The sequence below is a fragment of the Carassius auratus genome, chromosome 42, assembly GCF_003368295.1.
Source record: "Carassius auratus strain Wakin chromosome 42, ASM336829v1, whole genome shotgun sequence".
In the NCBI taxonomy this organism is placed as follows: domain Eukaryota; kingdom Metazoa; phylum Chordata; class Actinopteri; order Cypriniformes; family Cyprinidae; genus Carassius; species Carassius auratus.
Window position 1 is genome coordinate 13,055,392 of NC_039284.1, and position 21,524 is coordinate 13,076,915.

General features: G+C 35.6%; 1 protein-coding gene across 2 annotated transcripts; it reads right to left on the minus strand.

Annotated features, from left to right (window-relative positions):
• Nucleotides 1–585: 585 nt before the first annotated feature.
• On the minus strand, nt 586–21,329 carry LOC113060714 (consortin-like). Of its 2 annotated transcripts, none has more exons than XM_026229851.1 (11): nt 21,197–21,329; nt 16,201–16,614; nt 14,353–14,495; nt 13,050–13,080; nt 12,632–12,718; nt 12,448–12,553; nt 11,070–11,091; nt 10,885–10,978; nt 8,023–8,399; nt 2,277–2,418; nt 586–2,183 (listed from the first exon to the last, which is right to left on the minus strand). In XM_026229851.1, the coding sequence occupies exons 2-11, from the start codon at nt 16,529–16,531 to the stop codon at nt 1,975–1,977; spliced, it is 1,542 nt and encodes a 513-aa protein (XP_026085636.1). In that variant the 5' UTR covers nt 16,532–16,614; nt 21,197–21,329; the 3' UTR covers nt 586–1,974. The 2 variants fall into 2 exon arrangements, with proteins under 2 accessions (XP_026085636.1, XP_026085635.1); XM_026229850.1 differs by having other exon boundaries at nt 8,023–8,525.
• Between the last annotated feature and the right edge of the window lie 195 nt (nt 21,330–21,524).

Here is a 21,524-nt window from a genome sequence, read left to right on the forward strand (position 1 = left end):
ACAACAAGATTCTTAGAATTGCATATATTTGTTATATATTTGAATTATTATTGTATTTTTAAACATGATTAATATATGTATAGTACATTTACATTATTAACACATGTAACATTAATTACATAATTATTATTGTCATATTTTGTTAATTCATGTGTCTTGTTAGTAGACTTTTATGTAGACAAATAATTTAGTCAATTCACAACCCATTTTGGTCTGTAATGAGACATTTTGCCAGGATATTCAATGAGAGAAATAGTCATTAAAAATAATTTTAATGAATATTTTTTATTTTTATTTTAAAAATTCAAGTGCCTGAACTTCAATCAAAATAATACAGAGGCTCCTCGGTCCCAACAAAAAGATTTATTCACCAGCTGGTCTTGGTCAAACATCTCATTGCATTTGGAGACAATAACTAAACAAATCTGAATTATACATTTAGGAAATACAGCAATCATCACATGATATATACACAATCAAAATGATGTTAAACAAATATATAAGTTCGATTTGTCTCTGTACAGACAGTAAAAGAGAGTGCATGCACAAGAACATATGATTCTAAAAGACTTTGCATTAAATAAATACTGAAAAATCACACAATAAAGACATTTAACTGTCATCTGAACCAGCCAGACAACATACAAAATAGAAAACAGAGAACACGAAATAAACGTTTACAGTTCTCGCCAAGTACGTCCACGCACTTGAGCAGAGCACAGCAAACTGACATCTATGTGTTAAATCTACATGATCATTTAACTTCATTTACTGCAGACTTATGTTGACATTACCAAAGAAAGACTGTGCTTCAGAAGGAAACAGAAAAGACGTCAAGACACTGATTCTGTAGAATAAACACAGGATGCACTTATGACAATAACCAAAAATAACCGACTTATTTAACACTGGAGACAATGTTATTATAACAAAAAGAAAAAATGGATTTGAACACCATGATTGCAATAACTGTTAAGATTATTAACAAGAGACATGCCTGAGCAAATTATATTAATGTCATATGACGTTCTTGTTCTAGAACCAATTTCGTCTTAAAAAGCTCCCATTGCTAAATACTTACATACTGGAGGGCAAAAAAAATCATGGTTAGCATAGTTACCAATTCATTTCTATGGGGAAAATGAAAAAGGCTATTTAATAGAATTTATTATGTAAAAATGTAATAGACACACACTAATAAAGATCTGAACTTTTATATTTTTTTCTACATGGAATTTGTACTTTAAAATTACAAGTTTAGAGATTTATGTCATAAAATCACGTTTATCATTTTTTATTAGTAATGATAATCATTAATAGTAATAATAATTACATTAATAACAAAATAAAGTAAATTCAATCTGATGGATGGTACAAAACACTGTCAACTATATGTACAGAATCTGAATCTACAGTGATTTCATTTTTTAATAATGATCACAATGTTGCGGATTCTACTGAAAAATTATTTTTGTCTTCCTGTATTAATACATTGGTAACTATGATAACCGAGATTTGCCTCTCTGCTGGCTGTATCTATATATCTATTGTTTCTCAATATACATGTATTGCTTTCCTGTCCCTATAAACATCTTTCCATGAGTCCGAAACCCACCACAGGAAAATGCTACGTCCAGGCTACAGATGATTATGTCCATTATTATATCTTCAGTACCAAGAAGGTCATTCAATTTTCGAATAAATAAAAGACAAAACTCTGTCAACCAAGTGATATTAAGATTTTAAATTTAAGACTTTAAAAATGAAGTCAAATGAGGTTCAGTTGACGGCAGTAAACAGTGGGCTACTTGAGTCAAAAACTGGCCTTCCAGGGGCTGGGACGTCACCTCGAGGACCCGTTTAGGCATCATCCGTGACCGCGTGAGCCAGCAAAGGTCTTTGAATGAGGATATCTCAGCATTTAAGATCTTGGAGGTTACAGAAATGGAGATGAAAAGGAGTCGTCCTGTCCTACTATGAGCTCGGGGACAGCCAGTGTTTGAGCTCATCCATGCCCCTCTGCATCTGTCCCACGTAGAAGTCCATGTTATGGGAAAAGTCTGTGCACACACTGGACTGGGCATCTCCGAAAGTGCAGTAGAGCGCAGTCCCGCCCACACTGATCACCACGGTAGCCAAGCACAACAAGAGGAGGAGCACCCAGGAGTCTCCGCCCACATCATCTGCATATTGGGTATAAGCAAATCAGAATCAGAACGTGGTCAATGTGTGAATACTGCAAAAATGAGATTGCAGAATACAACAGCGGTTCTTACCGTGGTCCAGGCCTTCGTCAGGCTCTCGGAAACGGACCTTTCGTTTAGAGACCGGTTTAGGGGCAGCAGGGACAGAGCTGGTAGCTCCTTCCAGAGAGACTTTTCTCTTCAAGATAGACACAAGACCAGCAGCTGGAGTGATCTGAAAGACAGCGGGCAGGTTACTGAGATAGATCACTGGATTCAAAAGCTCATAATGTCTCCCAAAAAATGAGGAAGTGCTTTGCACTGACACACTTTGTCCACTAGATGTCATTATGAGCTGAGGTGGCAGGTAATGAATCAGTTTAAATAACATTCTAGTGGTGAAATGGTAAACCTTGTAAGATTCAGCAACAAAAATGGGAATCTATTGCTTTTGAATATTAAAGAACAAGGTCGTTTATGATTCGATGGCCTGGATATAAGCTTCAGTACGTGAAGTAGTGTTTTATTACATTTTGTGGAATTTTTAACAAAAAAGCTCCTCAATTATTTTCAACTTTCAGACCATTTAAATAAATGCTTTTTAATTTTTATGCATTTATTATATGCTAAATTATAAATAACTATTAAAATAAATATAAAAACTAATCCTAAATGCAAATGTAGAATTTAGAATGTTAACATTTCTATTTAAGATTTCATATTTATTTGTTAATATGTATATGAGAAGAGAATATTTTAGCGTGCTTAGTTTTGTAAATCAGGTTAATTGTTGTAAACTGATTCTAAAATAAAAACCCTGAAAAAACATTTTTGTTACTTTAAAATAAGGGTCAACTGAAATAAAATACATAAAGCTAAAACTTATTTGATTCTAGCTAGTTGCCAAGGAAGCATGTAAAACTGACAAATTATACATAAATATAAAAAACAAGAAAAACCTAAAAAAATTAATACAATAATTACTACATTTTACAAAAATTCAGATGAAAGCAGAACATAAAGTCTAATTCAAAAGATTAACAAAAACTATAATAGTATCAATACTGAAATAATACCAGTGTAAATCTGTAAAAATAGGGATGTTTTTGTTGCTAAATACAAAAAAAAAAAAAAAAAAATTTCAGAACCATACATTATCAGAATTCATTATTTAAAATAAAATGTTTTAAAAAAACAAAACTGTATACACAAGATAGCTCATAATAAATCTGTATTATCTTGAGTAAGCATTGTCATAAATTATGTACATGAGAATGAATGTATTAGAGACAGTCAGGAAAGAGTCGGTCACATTACATCACCAGCAACCAAGGAATGGAAAAGGTCACAGAGAGGTCAAACTACCAAAGACCTTAGCACTGAGAATGAGTGGACATTCTGAAGATCTGCCGCCCTCTGACCAATCAATACTCACTCCCATGAATAAATCTGAATATTAATGACATGAGTGAGGCTGCATAGTGTTGTTATTGTTAACTTTAACTGAAACAATTAAAAATCATTTTTGAATCGAAATAAGCTGAAATTAAATATCAATGAATGAAAACTTAAATATAAATGGAAAGAATTAAATGAAATGTGCAAGCTAAAGTAAATAAAAATAAAGCTAATGCGCTATATATATATATATATATATATATATATATATATATATATATATATATATATATATATATATATATACATATATATACATAATTACATTATACATAACTAATAACATTTATAAAAACCACATAACAAAATTACTTAAAATTAAAAAAGGTAGAGTCACTAAGTAAGCAATAAAGGAAGGAAATCACTTAAAATCATAAGAGAGGAATAATTACATTGACACCATTAGTTTGTGATCTTAAGGGTTATTTTAAGAGGATTATTTTTCAATAAAAAACAACACTCTTGGTGTCCGCTCATTTCATCCTGAGAGCTTCCATATTTGGCAAGATCTGTTTCAGTGAAAACAAATGTTTCGAGCACTTCAATTATAGTTCTCCATTTTTACTCCATCTCAGTTACATTTATCAGAAGAGACCAAAGCCAAACATTTTTTAAAACCTGTAGAAAGGCTCGATTCCACAGAGATTTTAAAAGCAGGAGAGCAGACCTCACTGTACAACTAAACACTGTATAAAATGTCCAAAATAAAACTACTAAAGCAATAAGGCACATGAAGATATGTTGTTACCACGGTTAAGTGTGTTGTTAGGCGGAGAGTGTGTCAAATAAACCATGTACATCTCTAATCAGATTTTAGCAATGGAACAGTTTCATTAAAAGGCTTAAATACATTGATATAACATGAAGTAGAGGTTGGTGAGGTAATTGTTCCTAATTTTATTTGGGGAAATATATGTTCCAATGTGTTCCTGAAAACCAGCAACAGCAAAACAGTCCACTTAAGGGTTAGATGTTAAACTCTGTTTTGCTTTAAATCTATAATAAAATAACTTTTTTATAAGAAGTACAAAGCACATAAGCAGCAAATTGATAGGATAAAAAAACAGATGCATTAATCGCTTGAGTAAATGACACGAGTAATTATGCTTACAAACATACCACAATGTGGTGAGCTGATCATGAAGTGGGCCATTAACAGTCAGGAATCAACATAACAGCCCAAAATAACACATGCTTATCACTGCTGATGAAAGTTTCCAGCTCCTCAAATGCCCTCTGATGACGCTCTTATACAGAAAAACCTCACGGTTGATGAGTGTGGACTTAGTCAGTCAGGTAATGTTTACTATCTCTATGGTCATTCAACATTTTTAGCCACAAAAGGCTGTAATTAACTCTTAATTATCTCTGAACAGACATGGAAGACATGATTCTGTACACATCTGAAAAAGAAAAAAAAAAACATCGGCTCAGCAGTAGAGCTTCTGAATAAATTAGCTTCCACTGCTGCGTCATTACTGCAGAGATAATTGGAATTAAAGCTATTTGATCTGCTTGGTCAATGGACTGATAGCCTAAATCATCATTTTAATTAGCCGTAGACTGATATTGGTTGACATTTTTGAGACACATACGCACTCGCCATCTCACTCTCGCTCGCTTTCACACTCATTTGCTCTCACACTCACTAACTTTCTCACTCTCACTAACTCAGTCTCACACTCACTAACTCAGTCTCACACTCACTAACTCTCTCACTCAATTCACTTTCACACTCTAATTTTTGTATTATTCTATGAACAATTAAAAATTCAAAGGTGTGTGTGTGTGTCTGTCTGAGTGTAGGCGCATCACTGTTTTGTTGACTTCTCCCTCTTTTTATGACAGGCATCAATTTATCGTGCCACTATTAAGATTCAGTCTTGTTTTTCACTGAATAAATATTGAAGTAGTGTTTTCTTGTTTAACGTTTTGAAGTAGGGCTGAACGATGTGTCGTTAAAGCATCGATATCGCGATCTACAAATCCACAATAGTCACATCGCAGGATGTGCGATGTAGGATGTCGTAGTTGATCCGTTATTCATTAACTGTACGGGCCAGCTGCTCCCCGGCCCTTGACGAATGTAAATCGTGGATTAATTGCACAGCTTAACCACAGAGTGAAAGTTTTGACAGGTCAGCGAGAGAGACAGCGAGAGAGAGAGCGCGAGAGAGACAGCGAGAGAGAGAGAGAGAGAGCGAGCCCCGGCTGCACGCTCACCGTCTTCAAGCAACACGAGTGCTGTCTTGCTCGCTCTCCCTTGCGCATATTAATCAATTGACACGATGGTGTCATAATCATTTAAAATGAGAATGTAAATCTGCTCACCCCATTTTTGTTTGTAAGAAAAAATTTGATTAGATTTCATATCGCAATATATATCGCAGAAAAATAAAATATTGCAATGTCATTTTTTCCCAATATCGTGCAGTCCTATTTTGAAGTCAGGGCAAAGTACTTCAAATTTGTGATAAAATGTCTTTCTAATGTCTTGATAGATAGGGCAGCTGCTGAGGAAGTGTTGGTTTGTCTCCACTTCCCCATGATTACAGTAAGGGCAGATGTGGCTGTCTCTGGGCAGCCAGTGCTGTCGATATCTGCCTGTCTCTAAATTAAGACAAATGACGAGGTACAGACTGAGCAGTCAAACTCTGACTATACAGTCTTTCACTGTACTCAGCTATTCTGCAGTTGTGTAATCTCTGTTTAGGGCCAAATAACATTTAAGTTTACTTTGTTTTTCTGTTGTTTCAGTCCAATAGGTTAGATAATTTTTGATTTGTAATTTGGCAATTTCACTCACTCACTCTTGTACATGTAGTTTTGATCAAATAAATGCAGCCTTGGTACGACTTCTTTATAATAAAAAAAAAAAAAAAAAATCACAGACTCTAAACTTTTGAATATGCTTAAATTTACTGTATGCCTAAATATCTTAATGGATCTCGACAGTGCTGTAGAGAAGATGGTATATCATCTTCTGGCAGTGCTGAATATGTTCTGGGCAATTGAGTCTACTACAAATGAATGAACCAATAAATAATGAGCATTTGAATATTGCACTCTATAATACAAACATCTTTTGATTTTGGTTTTCCAGGTCAGTAGGTTATGTCTGGTTAAAAAGCTTTAAAATTTGGTCCTACTGAGCACAACTTAGTCTTCACATACACCATGTTTTCACAGTATGTTTCTGACATTTCCAAGAAATGTTCAAAAGTCAAACCATTTTAACTAGCTCAACAGACTGTACAGGCCGAAGGTCAAAATTGCCATTATTGTGGATTTACAACTCTCATGCAACATCTGTTTTGGCAACTTGGAGAAGATAGTTTGAAAAATAATAGTAATAATTTCGGTATGGGCTGTCCACACAATGGGACCCCAACACGGTTCAGAATATACACAGGTTTGGAACAACATGTGCGTTACCTTTTATTTTTACGATATTTGTACTTTTTGTTTCTGCTAAGATGCAATAAATCAAAACAGAGTAAGGACATTTAAAATGTCACAAATTAATTAGAATTTGGCTGTTTTATATTGACAGCAACAACTTACACAAGATGCTGCACTAAACACTAGTCATGAAATCAAGATCCCTCCGCTAAGAAATGGAATAGAGACATTTTTAAGATAGAGTTATTTTTTTTGGTAATCTTAACATGTGAAAGTTACCAGGGTTAAAATAAGGATTGGTAGGGATGGGCGTTATTCAAACGGACCTTTTCACTGATGTAATGATGCAATTACGTGCACTTGCTAGCCTGTTCCATTTACTTGTTCTCCGAACGCTAAAGAGGAGTCTCGCCTAGCCTCTGAAGGAAGTGACTTGGAAGGACCAGTCCTGCCAAGGAAGTATCCTTGACATTGAGAAACGCCTTCTATGTTTGTTGGTGCATCCCAACACACACCACTTTTAATGGCTCTTTGGTGCTGATACTGTACCTCCAACAGCTACAGCAAGAGAACAGTAATGGTGGACTGCAGCTTCTCACTAAGGGCTGTGAATATGCTAATTGGGCAGAGAGTGTCACAAATGGGCAGGACTTTCACTTACTATGTCGTCATAGTAGTGAGAAACCTGGAACTGTTTGTGTATAGAGAGTGTTTATGAATTCTTGGGATTATAAAGCAATGAGTGGATGGATTTTTACCATTAGGCTGGTTGTTTCCAAACACTGCAGTTCCACAAAACTGTTCAAACACCTTATAAAAGTGATTTTAGCATTTAATGCCACCTTTAAGAGACTTACCTTAAAATCTAATATTACTAGAAATCAAACAAATTCTCAAAACAAAGCCTTGCCAAGCACCAAACAACAAATAAGACTCTGTCATTTGAATCAGAAATAAATTGAATGAAAATGTCACCCACCTCTTCCACCTGTATGCGTTTGGCCATGTCATCGAGCACGGACACGTTCAGAATATCCAGCGACTCCACTCCACTCCCACTCTCCTCTAGCTCCGACTCTAGTGTTATCTCTGGAACTTCCTGTTCCATAGAAACCTGCTTAGTGTGTGGGACGGGCTCCACCACATCCTGCCCCGTATCCACAGTGTCCCCTGTTCCCTCCATCACCACTCTGGGGCCATCAGTGTCTGTCTGAGGCGGCTGGGCCTCCGCATTGTCGGTTTGAGCTGTGTCCATTGGTGACTCGGGCTCTGGTGAGGCATCCCTGTGGGAAGCTGCCCCACTCACGCCCTTCTCTTCTGCTCCTGCATCCTCACAGGCCGGAGAGGAGGAGCTGTCTGTGGAGGGGGAGGGGTCATGTTTGTGTTCGCTCTGGTGGGATTGTTGGGCAGCGCTGCTACAATTGTCAGGCTGGATGACTTCCTGTTGTAACTCACATGTACTCTGATCCTCCATAACCTTCCCTGTTTTAGATGGAAAGAGAGGAGACAGTTTATTCTTGCGTGCCTAGCACACTGCACAGAATGTACTGTACTATACACTGCCTGCTTTTTGTTAAAATAATCTGTGAAACCCTTCAAACAAAACATTCCATATTGTCACTTTACTATATTAAATTTAGCAAGTGGCGCCCAGTTATCATCTCAGAAATACATGGTTATTTAGCAGTTTTATTAACGTACTATTGAAAGTTAATATAAAAAATAAAATTTTTACATCAAATAATAAAATGTGTGTGTATATATATTTTTTCAGTTTAAATAAAGGAAAAGTTTCTCCCACATTTAAAGTAAAATCAAGAAAATAAAAATATCTTAATTTTAATGTTCAATTTATAATGTAAAATATTTAACTTTAATAAAATGTTTCATATAAAATAACACAATTGTACTATTTTATTATTAAGTATTAAAGGTTTAATAGTTGTAATATAATTACTAGAATTGTGAATACTGCTATTAACACACACACACACACACACACACACACGTTTAAATTTACAATACAAATTTTAATTTAGTTTTTATTAACAATACAATTGCCCCCAACATTATAGTTTCATGTAATGAAAGTTAAAGTAATTCAATTAAATATAATACAATAGACTTTATTTAACGTTACTTATTGTTAACAATTTTTTTTTTATTAAAATAAATTCATATTGAATAACTTAAGTATAAGTAAATAATAAAAAAAAAACAATTAATAAAATACAAGGGGAACATAAAATTAGATAAATTAATGCATCTATTTATATATTTTATGTAAATTCATGGATTTAATTTTGGTAGAAAAATCAGTCATTCAATTTTATTAACAACTCACTTTTGCCAGTATGGGAAACATATTTAAAAATTTGCTAATATTCCTGATTTCACCTGTTTAATGTATATTCTAGATAAAAAGTTGATTTATTTTTAACAGGCCAAATGACCTTTTATAATATAGGCCATTTTATAATTAAAAGCCATAACATTAAAATCATAGCTATAAATACATTTATATAATTTGTATTGGCCTAAATATTCTTTCTCAGTGCATGCCTAACAAAATGTTTCTTATCTTTAGAATGACTTTCTGAAAAATTAATAAGCATTCAAACCAGCTCAAAGGCACCTTGATATCTTACAGAGGGCATGATATTATGATGAAAGTTTGGATCAGAATTTTGCACGAACAAGCAGTTCGAGTGAATGCATTCAATCTTTAACTTATGTGTCTAGGAGGGTAACAGCACAGGGTGAGAAGCAGCTTCTGCAGGAGTCCCGGACATGCTCCAGAACAGGTGGCTGGACAGCGGCTTTTGCAAGAGTGAGAAAATGTGTATGTGTGTGTGTGTGCTGCCATGCCTGGTGTGTAAAAATGAAACCGGGTCAGGGAACTCAATGCAAGTAACACTGTGTTCAGGTAACATACCCCAGCACCACATCAGCTGTGAGAGCTAGTGAGAAAGAGAGTCTCATCAATAAAGCATGTTCTGGAGGGACAGGAGGGAACTCTAACTCTGTGTGTGCATGTGTGTATACACAATTGATTTAGGGGACATGGGGTTTGCCTCGTCCACAGATAAAGGAATGTTTCTCAAATGGAAGCTGTAAGGTTTAATCTAAACAGACTGTAAACTAGGTGCAAACAACTTATATTAAAATATAAAATTTAAATGTTATAAAATTAAAACTATTTACATTCATGATAAATGTGAATTAGTTTTATTTGGCACGATTCAATGCAATTATTTAACATTATACATTAAGATATTAAAATATTACAAATATATATACAAAAGCATTGAAATGCCAAAAGTTTCAATGACAAAATTAAGTTTTCAAAATGTATCATTGAACTAACTCACTCAAAGTTGAAATCAGGATTAAGCATTAAAATAATACCAACTAAATTATTATGAATCATATGAAAATCAGCTGGGAATTGAATATAGGCTCAGAGGAAACCAGGAATCTTGTCTTTGAGGCAGTTTGTGAGAAATTGTTACATTGCAAAACAGGGACTATTTTTGGAATCGGCACCCCAAAATTAGTAAGAAACAAGTATTGGATTTCCTTCAGTAAACATGATACAGGCCGGCGTTATTTCACACCGAATAAACACACACATAAATACACACATCACATTACTGAAATTTATCAGATGGTAGGAAGATTCCTCCTTTATGTTAATAATAATTAGCATGTTAAATTGAAATAAAAAGCTCTAATAAATATATCTAGTACAGATAAAGTATCAAGTCTAAGATGATGTGTTTTCCTGCAGTTGTTGGTCTATATCAGGTGGTCTGGCCTGTCATTGGAGAAAAAAACTCACCTGAGCTGCATGAAAGCTCTTGTGTGTTCAGGCTGTGCTCTCCTCCCTGTGTTTCTCTGATCACACTGTTCCTTTGCACTTTGGACAGCTCACACTATGAACGCACACAGACGACAACGACTTTCACCCTCTGGTCTTTAAACATTATCGTACAGACAAAGGTAAACATCAAAGAGACGTCTCACCTTCTCAGCGCTCCATGCAGGTCTGAAAAAAGACGAGAAACAGTGAAGTGTCAGTCAAAATCATCTTAAGGAGCTGTAGTATCTGTATTTTTTTCCCCTTGCTCCATCTCTCTCGTAGCGGGACGATGTGCATAAAAGGGGACTCAAATCTAAGGTTGCTCTGCTCAGCGGGAATCTAATATTAGCGCGGCACATTTCCCATACTGAAACTCTAGCGTTTGTCTCCAATTGCTGAAAGCACAGCAACGGGCCATTTGCTTAAACCATAACAGGACTGCAAACTGCAGCCAGAGCGCAGAAAGGAGACACAGACGAGCTAAATTTAGGAGGGGAAAGAGAGAAGCTCAGGTGTGGCTGTTGGTGAAAGTGTCTGGCCCGGACGAATGGGACAGAAAGACACAGCTTTTACCCCGTACTTAAATTGTGTAGTGGCTCGAAAGGTTAAACATTTACATGTACTCCATTTACAGCACTGCTAACATATTTTTACAGAGATCAAACTCCGTAGGACACCTGATCTAGGAGAATATATATTATAAAGAATGGAGAAAAACTTTCAGCGGAAACATTTAGAGAAGCAAAAAATGTATAAAATAAAACAGTGTTGATGTGAAATGTATGGCTGCCGCTGAACTAATTTGGCATGCAATAAAAATAAAATAAAATAGTGTTGATCAATTGTAGTGTGCAATTAAATAAAATAATGATTTAAAAAAGTAAATTAAAAAAAAAGAAAAAGATACTGTTGACCTGATATGTGTGGATGACCTGTAGTACGAAACAAAATTTAAAATTAAATGTAATATATATATATATATATATATATATATATATAACAATTGTTGACCTGACATGTGTGGCTGATCTATTGTAGAGTGCCATAAAATCAAATTATGATTTAAAAAAGTAAAATAAAAAATAAAAAATGTAATATTGTATTGTTGACCTGTTATGTGTGGCTGACCTAATGTAGAGATGATGAATAAAAAATTTAGTAGTAAATGATGTATTAAAGAAATATTGTTTACTTGATCCATGTTTCTGAAATCATAAAGTGCACAGTGAAATTTTGTTTTAAATAATAATAATTAAAATAAATAAATAAAAATTAAAATAAAATACTGTTGACCTGATTTTGTAATATATATATAAACAAGTAAGTAAATAAAATAAAATTAGATTTTGTTGACCTAATCTGTGTGGCAAATTGGTTGCAAAATGCTAAAAAAAAAGGTGAATTAAAAATATGAAAAATACAATAAAATCGTGTTGACCTGATCTGTGTAGCTGAACTAAAGAAGCGTGCAGGAAAATGAGTAAAGTTGACCTGATCTGAGTGGCAGAACTAATGTAGCGTTCATGTGCCGTGTGCACTCACTGTCTGTGCGTTCTGCAGATGTGTCTCAGTTTCTCCAGGTGTTCAGCATCCAGGTCACTGTCTTCCCGACCGTCCTGACACTGGCCAACCAAACTCCATCTCCTCTCTGATCACAGAAAGATGAGGTTAAAAGGTGTTCTGTCAAGAACCAGCTCCAGGTAACGCTTTACCAGAATCCACTTACCCCACTGCTGCTGTAGAGCGGTGAGGTTAGACAGAAGACGTTCGTGATAGAGTCTCTCTAACTGTATGAACCCGACTGCTCTCTCGTCTGGAAACCGCTCTGGCTGAGGAAAATCTCCAGGAAGCGGAAAACCCCAGAGCACCAATGCACTTTACAACACCCAAACTAAAGAATGCAAGAGTGAAACACTATCATATAAGATGATGACTGGCTGCAGTAATGCACTGAATGTAATAAAATAATCCGCTCGAGATCCATAAACATTGCAGGCATCCCGATTACAGTTACAACAACAAAAACAATGGGGTATAAAATAGGAGCTATAATGGAACAAGCGTCAATACAACACCAAAGGCTGTTCCATTACACAGAGCTCTACATTTTAATAGAATTGAGAAAACAATAATATTAAGGATACAGTCCTCCTCACGCATATATGACTCTGCAATCTGTAAAGAAGAGAGTTTAGCCTGGAGTTATTGTTAAAAACATCATTAGGTGACACTGTACAATAAATCTAAATCATAATGTAATGTAATTAATTCATGTACATTTAAAAAGTGATTTAAGTATCGTATATGAATCTATACGGATCAGTTAAACATAACTGCTAATGACCTAATGGCAGTTATTATAAAGTGCTACCCATAAATATACAGATGATGCAACACCTAAAACATGCTGCATAAGGACTTTATTTAACAGATGTTTTATACCCGATAAACAGATCAGTTCACCTTACGCAGTAATTATTCTACACACACACACACACACACACACACACGCACACACACACATATGGGAGATCATACGTTTACATGATATCGATCTCTGAATGACCTACTTTTCCCGCTTACTATCAATAAATGGTCCGGGTGAGCTGAGGAAGGGGCTTTGAGTTCATGTCGGAGTATACACAGTGCACGTGCGAAGTGACAAGAAAACCAGTTATCAAAGATTTGCTCCATTTAAAACCTCTCATAAGAACTAAATGCACAGGGGAATAAATGAGAGCAGCTCCATCTCTCCTCAGGATGAAACTAAACCAGCTGAGCATCTGAGGAAAGATGTTCTAATAAAACATGTTGAATAAGGTCAAGCTCAAATAAACATTTAATAGAGCTTTACCATTTAAGGTGCTAGTTATTCTGCTTCCTATCAGATTCCTCATGTGCTGCAATCAGTCAATGTTATCAGCACGGGCCAACAGAGACAACAGACTAACACAAGATTATTAATGAACGATGTGGAAGAGCACAGGAAAATTCATCTGGTGTTCTGGCTCATACATTATAGCGGAGTAATCAGAGGTTTGCACCATCTACTGGCAGTACACAAGCTGCAGATGCCCCCTGGCACAGTAAATATAAGAGCTTTGTCAAAACTGACTGAATATTTGGTTTAAAGGTCAGAAGTTTAGTCTGTTCAGTATGTCAAGCTGCAAGTTTTCAGTGCTTTGTTCAAAAGTTTTTTTGTTTTTGTTTTTACTACAATTATTCCGCAACACATTTTTTTCTCAAATATAAAATCATCATATTAGCATGATTTCTGAAGGAACATGTGACACTGGGGACTGAAGTAATGAAGGTGAAAATTCAGCAGTTAGCAGTTGTTCATCTCTCACATTTAAGAATGTTTAATTTAACACTCCATTTGAGCAATGACACACACACACACACACACACACACAGAAGAGATGATGTAGAACAGCAGTACGAGACCTGATGGAGGCACTGTGGCAGAAAAGGGTGGTCTCCCTGAGCCCCCAGCTCCTGGAGAGATGCCACCAGGGAGCGAGCAAAGCCCAGGGGTGATCCAGCATCGCCGTGAGGTGTCCCTTCAGGGCTCACGAGCCCCTCTGACACTGAAAACACAAATATGACATCCTCTTTGAGAAGTGTTGACACTGAAACTGTGTTATAGTAACACTAACTATTACTAATAGACTTACATTTATGTGGTTCTGTGTTATTTTAGTATGGTTTATACACTTTGAGTTTTTAATATTTTGAATATTTATTTTTATATTATAAGTTTTCATCTTATTTTGAGTTTACTTTTTATATGTTTTTAACATATTACTGTTTAGGTTTAATAATTTTGATTGTATTCTGGGTTTATTTTTTACGTATTTTCCATTTATTTATTTACTATTTAATTGCTTGCTTCCACTGATTTCATTTTGTTACGATGGGAACATTTCTAATTTTCGTTTAGCTTATCTATCTAATACTTATATTTGATCATATTTCAGTTTATTTCAATTAACAAAACTTTTTTAATAGTGTTAGTTAACGGTAATAATAACCCTGATGTGGTTATCCAAGACGCATGTAGTATATATAGTAGGCACCTAAATGCTCCAAAAATGTAATTGAGGTTACACCCAGTGTTTGTACATCAACAGATATCGCTCTAGTTGTTGGCCCTTATTATTCATGCCAATCAAACCTGTCTGAGAGTTGCACGACAACAATGAGATGCAGTCACTGGCTCAACAGAAACAAAAGTCTAGCACTATTACTCAGGGTTTCTGAATCCTGACTGACAATAGAAACGCAGCTCCACCCTCAGCCTGATCAAGCCAATGATGAATGACAAAGAAATCTGTCCATGTCATTCAGGATGACACCGTTTGGACTGGGCTGTGCCACAGAAACCATTCAATGTCCAAGAAACATTCAATATTAGTCATTTTTACGAAAACCACTTGATTTGCATTTAAAAACACTAAGCATCATTTATGATGTATTAATGAAATATATGGGTATACTCAATATCTGATTAATTTATTACTAGCCTAATTCTCAGAATGTATTGTAACAATTCAGTGGCAAGGATTTCACAATCTTTGGCAGATGACAAGCTCTCCCTCAGAAATTCTCTTTAGAAACTAACTGAAAAAACCTGCACGGTGTAACTGCTGATTGGTTTCTGTGCAAGAACCATTGCCGTACATTCACACACATACACACACACACATGCTCGGAGTCTGACACATGCTCATGGGATTTCACTTTGAATGCTTCCAGGTCAACATGTCTCGCAGATCCGTGTGAACAGGGAACATTTTGACAACAATGTTTATCCATGAAACTAAAACAAAAAAATTCTAAGTACCATATTTTTCGGACTATAAGTCGCACCTGAGTATAAGTCGCATCAGTCCAAAAATACGTCATGACGAGGAAAAAAACATAAGTCGCATTAATTTAGAAGTAGACGGTAATGTTTTCTATTGGTTCATTTCTCTCGGTTCATGTCAAATTAATTGTGATAAATAAGTCGCACCTGACTATAAGTCGCAGGACCAGACAAACTATGCGCCTTATAGTCCGGAAAATACGGTAAAAACTTTTCAGTTTTTAGGACAGTGTTGAGTGTAGTTTTAGTTTACAGCAACAAACTATATATGTCTTTGGACAGATCATGTGACACTCTATTAAAGGATACTGAACTGAGCCTGGTTTCCACCAACCGCTTAAACCACACACACACACACACACACACACACACACAGAGGATGATCAGGTTTTATTTCAAACTGCGGTCTGTAAGTTGTCTGTTACCTGTGGGACTGGGGCTGGGAGTCGGTGAGTCTCGGATGTGTCCGTCCAGCTCTGGAGAGTACGCACCACTGTTTCTATCCACCTCTTCCTCTTCCTCATCCTCCACCTTGGAGCTATCATAATCTTCATCATCACCGTTGTTGTTAGTGTTCTCCTGTCGGAGGGGCCTCTGTCCACCTCGGGGCCCCTGTTCGACCTCCTCCGCTTCCTCCACCAGTCGGTTCTGGTTCTCGTCTGGGCTGCGGCTGGAGTCCGAGTCATTTAGGAGGTCGGGGTCAGTTCCTCCTCCCCGCCTCACTGGGCCATCGCTCTGCCACGGTCCGTCGTCCATGAGGTCCCGCTGACAGAGGGCATGAAGATCCACTCGAACCCCTGCAGACCTCTCAGCCAATCAACAGCGCTCCCGCCCGGCCGCTGGAGAGCAGATCAGAGGGACACATTAACGGCCGTCAGCCATCACGAAAAGTAAAGAGCACGCTGGCCTTTAAGAGAACTGACTCATAGTTTACCCATAATTCCACTTCAAGTTGGCTGAATGCAGTGCATGAATCAAAACACTTGAGATTTCTCCATTTGTCTGTTTAGTTTTGCATTTGTTCAAAGCTGTATTAATCAGAGGCCAAATGCAGAATAGGTTTTGGTATAATTTCAAACAATAACATTAGAATTAATATTTAAAAAAGGAATTCAAAAAATGGTTTTAATAAACATAAATATAAATAATAGATTTTGTTTTAATTATATTTATAAAATGTTCATTATAGTTGTTTTAAAAGAAGCACCACTGAACTGTGACCAAGGTTACATTACATTTAAAATGTTTAATGCAATAAGAAGTGAAATACTGTAATAGTAGAAATAATCAGGGATTATCTTACTAAATTAAAGGAAGAATGATGGTAAATTAATGTTATTTTACCAGTATAACAATACTTAAAATAAGCAGCAATATTATCTTATTAAATTTTAACATATGACTTGATGAAGTGATGAAACAAATGAATCACTGAAATGAATATTCATTCACTGAAAAAGGTTGAATCCATTCAAACAAAAACGCAATTTGAAAAACCAAACCCAGTCTTAAAAAAAAAAAAAAAAAAAGAAAGTAAACATTTGGGTTGTGACTAAAAAAAAAAAACCCCAGAAACAATTAAACAGAAACAGCAATAAAAAACAGAAAATAATGTAAAATTGCAAAATGAATAAAATATCATGGTCTTAAGAATAAATATTAATGCACAGATGTCACCACCAATCTGCTGTCCTGTGTCCCTTTAGTCTCCCGTAAATAAACTGAAGTAAGAAATGCTCTGAAGTCTATATGCTCTCTCTCTCTCGGACGGTTCCTCTGAATAGTGAATTCACACACCATGAGTTTCCATAATAGTCCCCATTGGGTTGTTTTAGAAGGAAGAGCATCATGCTTATTAACACACCGTCTCAGGACAGAGCTTATGCAATATCATACAGCATCTTACAGATCTTAAAGCAGACTGGCTGTTTGTTTATCACCTGCTCACGGGGATTCTGGAGCTGCAGTTTGAATAAATGAATGAATACTACGATGCTTATAGGTCACTGCACATGATGATAATGCTTACGGCAGTTCAATGTGCATTAAACAACAAACTGAGCTGAATCCAGTCTTATTGTAAACTAAAACTATAAAATATCCCTTCTTTTAAATGAAGTCTGGAAAAAATACTAGGTGTAAAAAAAAAGAATAATAAAGAATATTATATATATATATATATATATATATATATATATATATATATATATGAAAGAAAGAAAAACAAATATGTACAAAAAAAAACTAATAAAATCACATTAAAATGAAAACTGAATAATTAAAATAAATGCTACTGAAATAATTGGTACAGAATTTCCTTTGAAACTATTTTCACTAGTACATTTATTCAAAACACAGTAACTGTAAATACTACTAAAATATCACTGGCTAATTCTAAAAGAATCGTTTCCATTCCTGCTTTTTAACAATCTTTTCCTTTCTCGATCAAGTTAATTTTGTGAGCTGCCCTCAAACTAATGCAATAGGAGTCATCAATCATTTTAGTCCCTTTTTGGGAGCATACTAGCTCATATATGATGACTTTAAAAGCTAATAGACATGGACTAAAAACCATAAACAGTTTCACTGTATTAACTTACATTCTTTATATACAGTAGATTCTAGATGGCTCTAGAAGTGTGGACTGACTCACAGCAGACCTCAGGCATTCATTCGCTTTTCTCACAACATACTGACTCAGTGAGCCAGGGACCATTGGGTCTGTGCCTGCGGTGTGACCACCTACACACACCAGACCACATCAACGAGAAGGGGCTTTTCTATCAGTTCTTAGTGACTAGAAGTGATAATAAATAGCCATTGGCTGGGCCTTGTGACAGATCAAAAAAAAATTATCAGAAGAATTTTATGTTTAATAGTTCAAACTTTAAAGGGCACAGCCAGTATAACAAGAGGTCCGTCACTATATGGCAAGCAGAAATTCGTGTATGTGAGCTGCCATGTTCATTCATCCGCTTTCTTTTAAGAGAGGACTCATTAATAATAAAAGACAGCTGCACTCTCTCATTAGCTCCTTTAACAACATTAAAGCCTGTTTCAGGGGTTTATTCATCCTGAAAAACAAGCATGACTGGAGTAGCTAGACGCAAGTGTGTCCCACACACAGACAGCGTTCTTCAAAACCATGTGTGAAAGTTACATCAATCCTCTATTATGACTTGAAACTGAAAGTTTAACCAGAAGAAATACTGAAAATCCTTCCTAAATGTTTTAGATTTAAATATACTAAAATGGAATATAGTTTATCTCTATGTAGTAACTGATTGTAATTGGTCGGTCATGGCAATAGAGCGCAGCAATCGTGCTCCGGAATTAAAAAACACCATTCATTTTCTCCTTAAGGGAATGGATTTTGAACGATAGTTTAAAAGACAGACATATTGTGAGCTAATCGATGGTATTTGCTTTTGTTGAAGCTGTCAGTCTGCATTATTTCCAACTTATTTATTTTTTAACAGCATTTTACTTGGTGAAAACTATATTAACCATGATTCTGCAGAGTAATATCCACCAATCAGAGAATCACAAGTAAATCACTCCGAAAAGCACCCAACATCACTCTTGAAGCTCTGTGAATTAAACACATATTTCTATGCATATTTTGCATTACACGTAAATTAGAAAGTACAGTATATATTTAAATCAATATTTTTATGTCTAAATTTATTTTTATTTTGATAATGTCCTTCACAGTGTTTCATGGGATTGTAGTTCTGTCACTGACTGATCGGCTACTGAACGCTTTGGGACGTCTGATCAGCGGTCTCTATAAAGGCCGATCTCATAAACATAAACTGGCTTCAAATCACCACATCACGTCTGCAATATAAGTGTGCTGCACGGGGCACAGTTGACACAGGAATTGTCACTTGCACACTCATGCGCGCACACACACACACACACACACACACAAGACCGCCTCACATACAGCTCACAAAATCAGGCTTGTGTTGTGTGTGAGCCACTGTGCAACAATTGCCCCATTGTAAAAAACAAAAATGCACTGCATGATCAAACATTTAGGTGAGAAAAAAGTCTAAAAAGTGCCCCCCTCCATCCCTCAAATAAAAAAAATCCCCCACATAAGAGTCACCTAAGAGAGGAGAGGAGACCAGCCCTACCCCCCCCCCCTTAAAAAAATAAATAAATAAAATAATAAGTAGGTCTTTAATGAATGCCTGTAAAAACACTGATTGGAGCATCTCTATGAATAAATTTACATGATAAAAAGAAGGCTTCAAAAAGATTAGTATCCTATTGAAAGATATTGCTTCCTGTGATCGGTTCCAAAAATCCTGATCGTAGGCCCCTTATATAATATTACCTAAATGGTACATTTTAGTACCTTTAAAAAAAAAAAAAAAAAAAAAAAAACCTTAGTTTGGTTTTATTTTTTTATTAACGCCTTATTTCATCAGGGCAATTTACATAAGAAACACAAGGACAGCACCATAATCCATAAAATTTAAAATGATGACATGACAGGAAACTTTTGTACCTTTTTTTTTTTATTTATTTTTTTTTTTAAATAAAACTACTGTCATTATTATAAAACACATTCCTGAAATGGTGTTCAGGGTAATGCTGCGTCACCTTGAAATGATTTATTTCATGATAATTACCAAGTGACTCTATATATTACTGTTTATTATTTAATGATAATAATAATAATGAATGATAATACAAGAAAAGCGCAGGCTGACAAAACTCAAAATGTGACCTTTGTGAGGGTTTGTGTGACCTATGGTGAGTCAATACATTGAAACGACATTCCTTACCTAGACTAATCATGATCTATTGCCCTGTATAAGAGCACAAAAGAAAGTTATTTAACACTTAACGAAGAAAACTACTTTCGCATAACATGCATTTCCCACGCTCCACGATGCAAAACAAATCAGACAAAACTCGTCCTTTCTGTTTTGACACTCATTCTTCAGCTCAAGTACCCATTCACTTTTAAATGCTATTTTCTATCACAGCATTTATGCTTAATCCAAGAGAGTTAAACACAGATCCTTCTGCTGCTGGACAAACAGATGTTGTTGTTATTATGTAATACAGTGTTTCAATCATCGTATATAAGCTATAAGTTATATACACACGATTCTACGTGTATCAAAATTTCACTCGCATTTATATTGAAAAACAGGGTTAATGTTCTGTGACACCCGCTTTCATAATTTCTTACATCACATTTGTCTAAACTGCAATAAGTGTTTTTTTTTTTTTTTTTTTTTATCACATCAGGTGCCTGTGGTGCGGATAGAGCTGTTATTAATTCTAGCGCTAACATGCATAGCATCATAAGTGCATCAAGCCGTTATTTCAACAAACTGCACGTTTCATTTTGTTTTTCCTACACGGATATTGTTTAAAAAAAAAGGAGGCAACACTTACTAAATCGATTGATAGCAAAGGTGGTTTGAATTCGGATGAACAGGCAACCGCGCTCTTCACTGTCGGCTGATGTATGTTTGTGTTTCTGCTGCACATCTAGTGCTTCCTGTGACTAATCCGGGTACTTCAGATGCCGCGCTCAGCTCCTCCTCCCGCCCCTATCCGGGTACTTCAGCTGAAGGCCTTTATCTCATGAATATTAAGTGAGTAAAGCAGCTGTTCCAGGATTCTAAAGGTAAGATAATTAATATTCAAGACCCAAACGCAGCTGCGCCCGCTATCCTTCCGTGTACGACAGGAACATAGATATGTATGCATTTATTTCTAT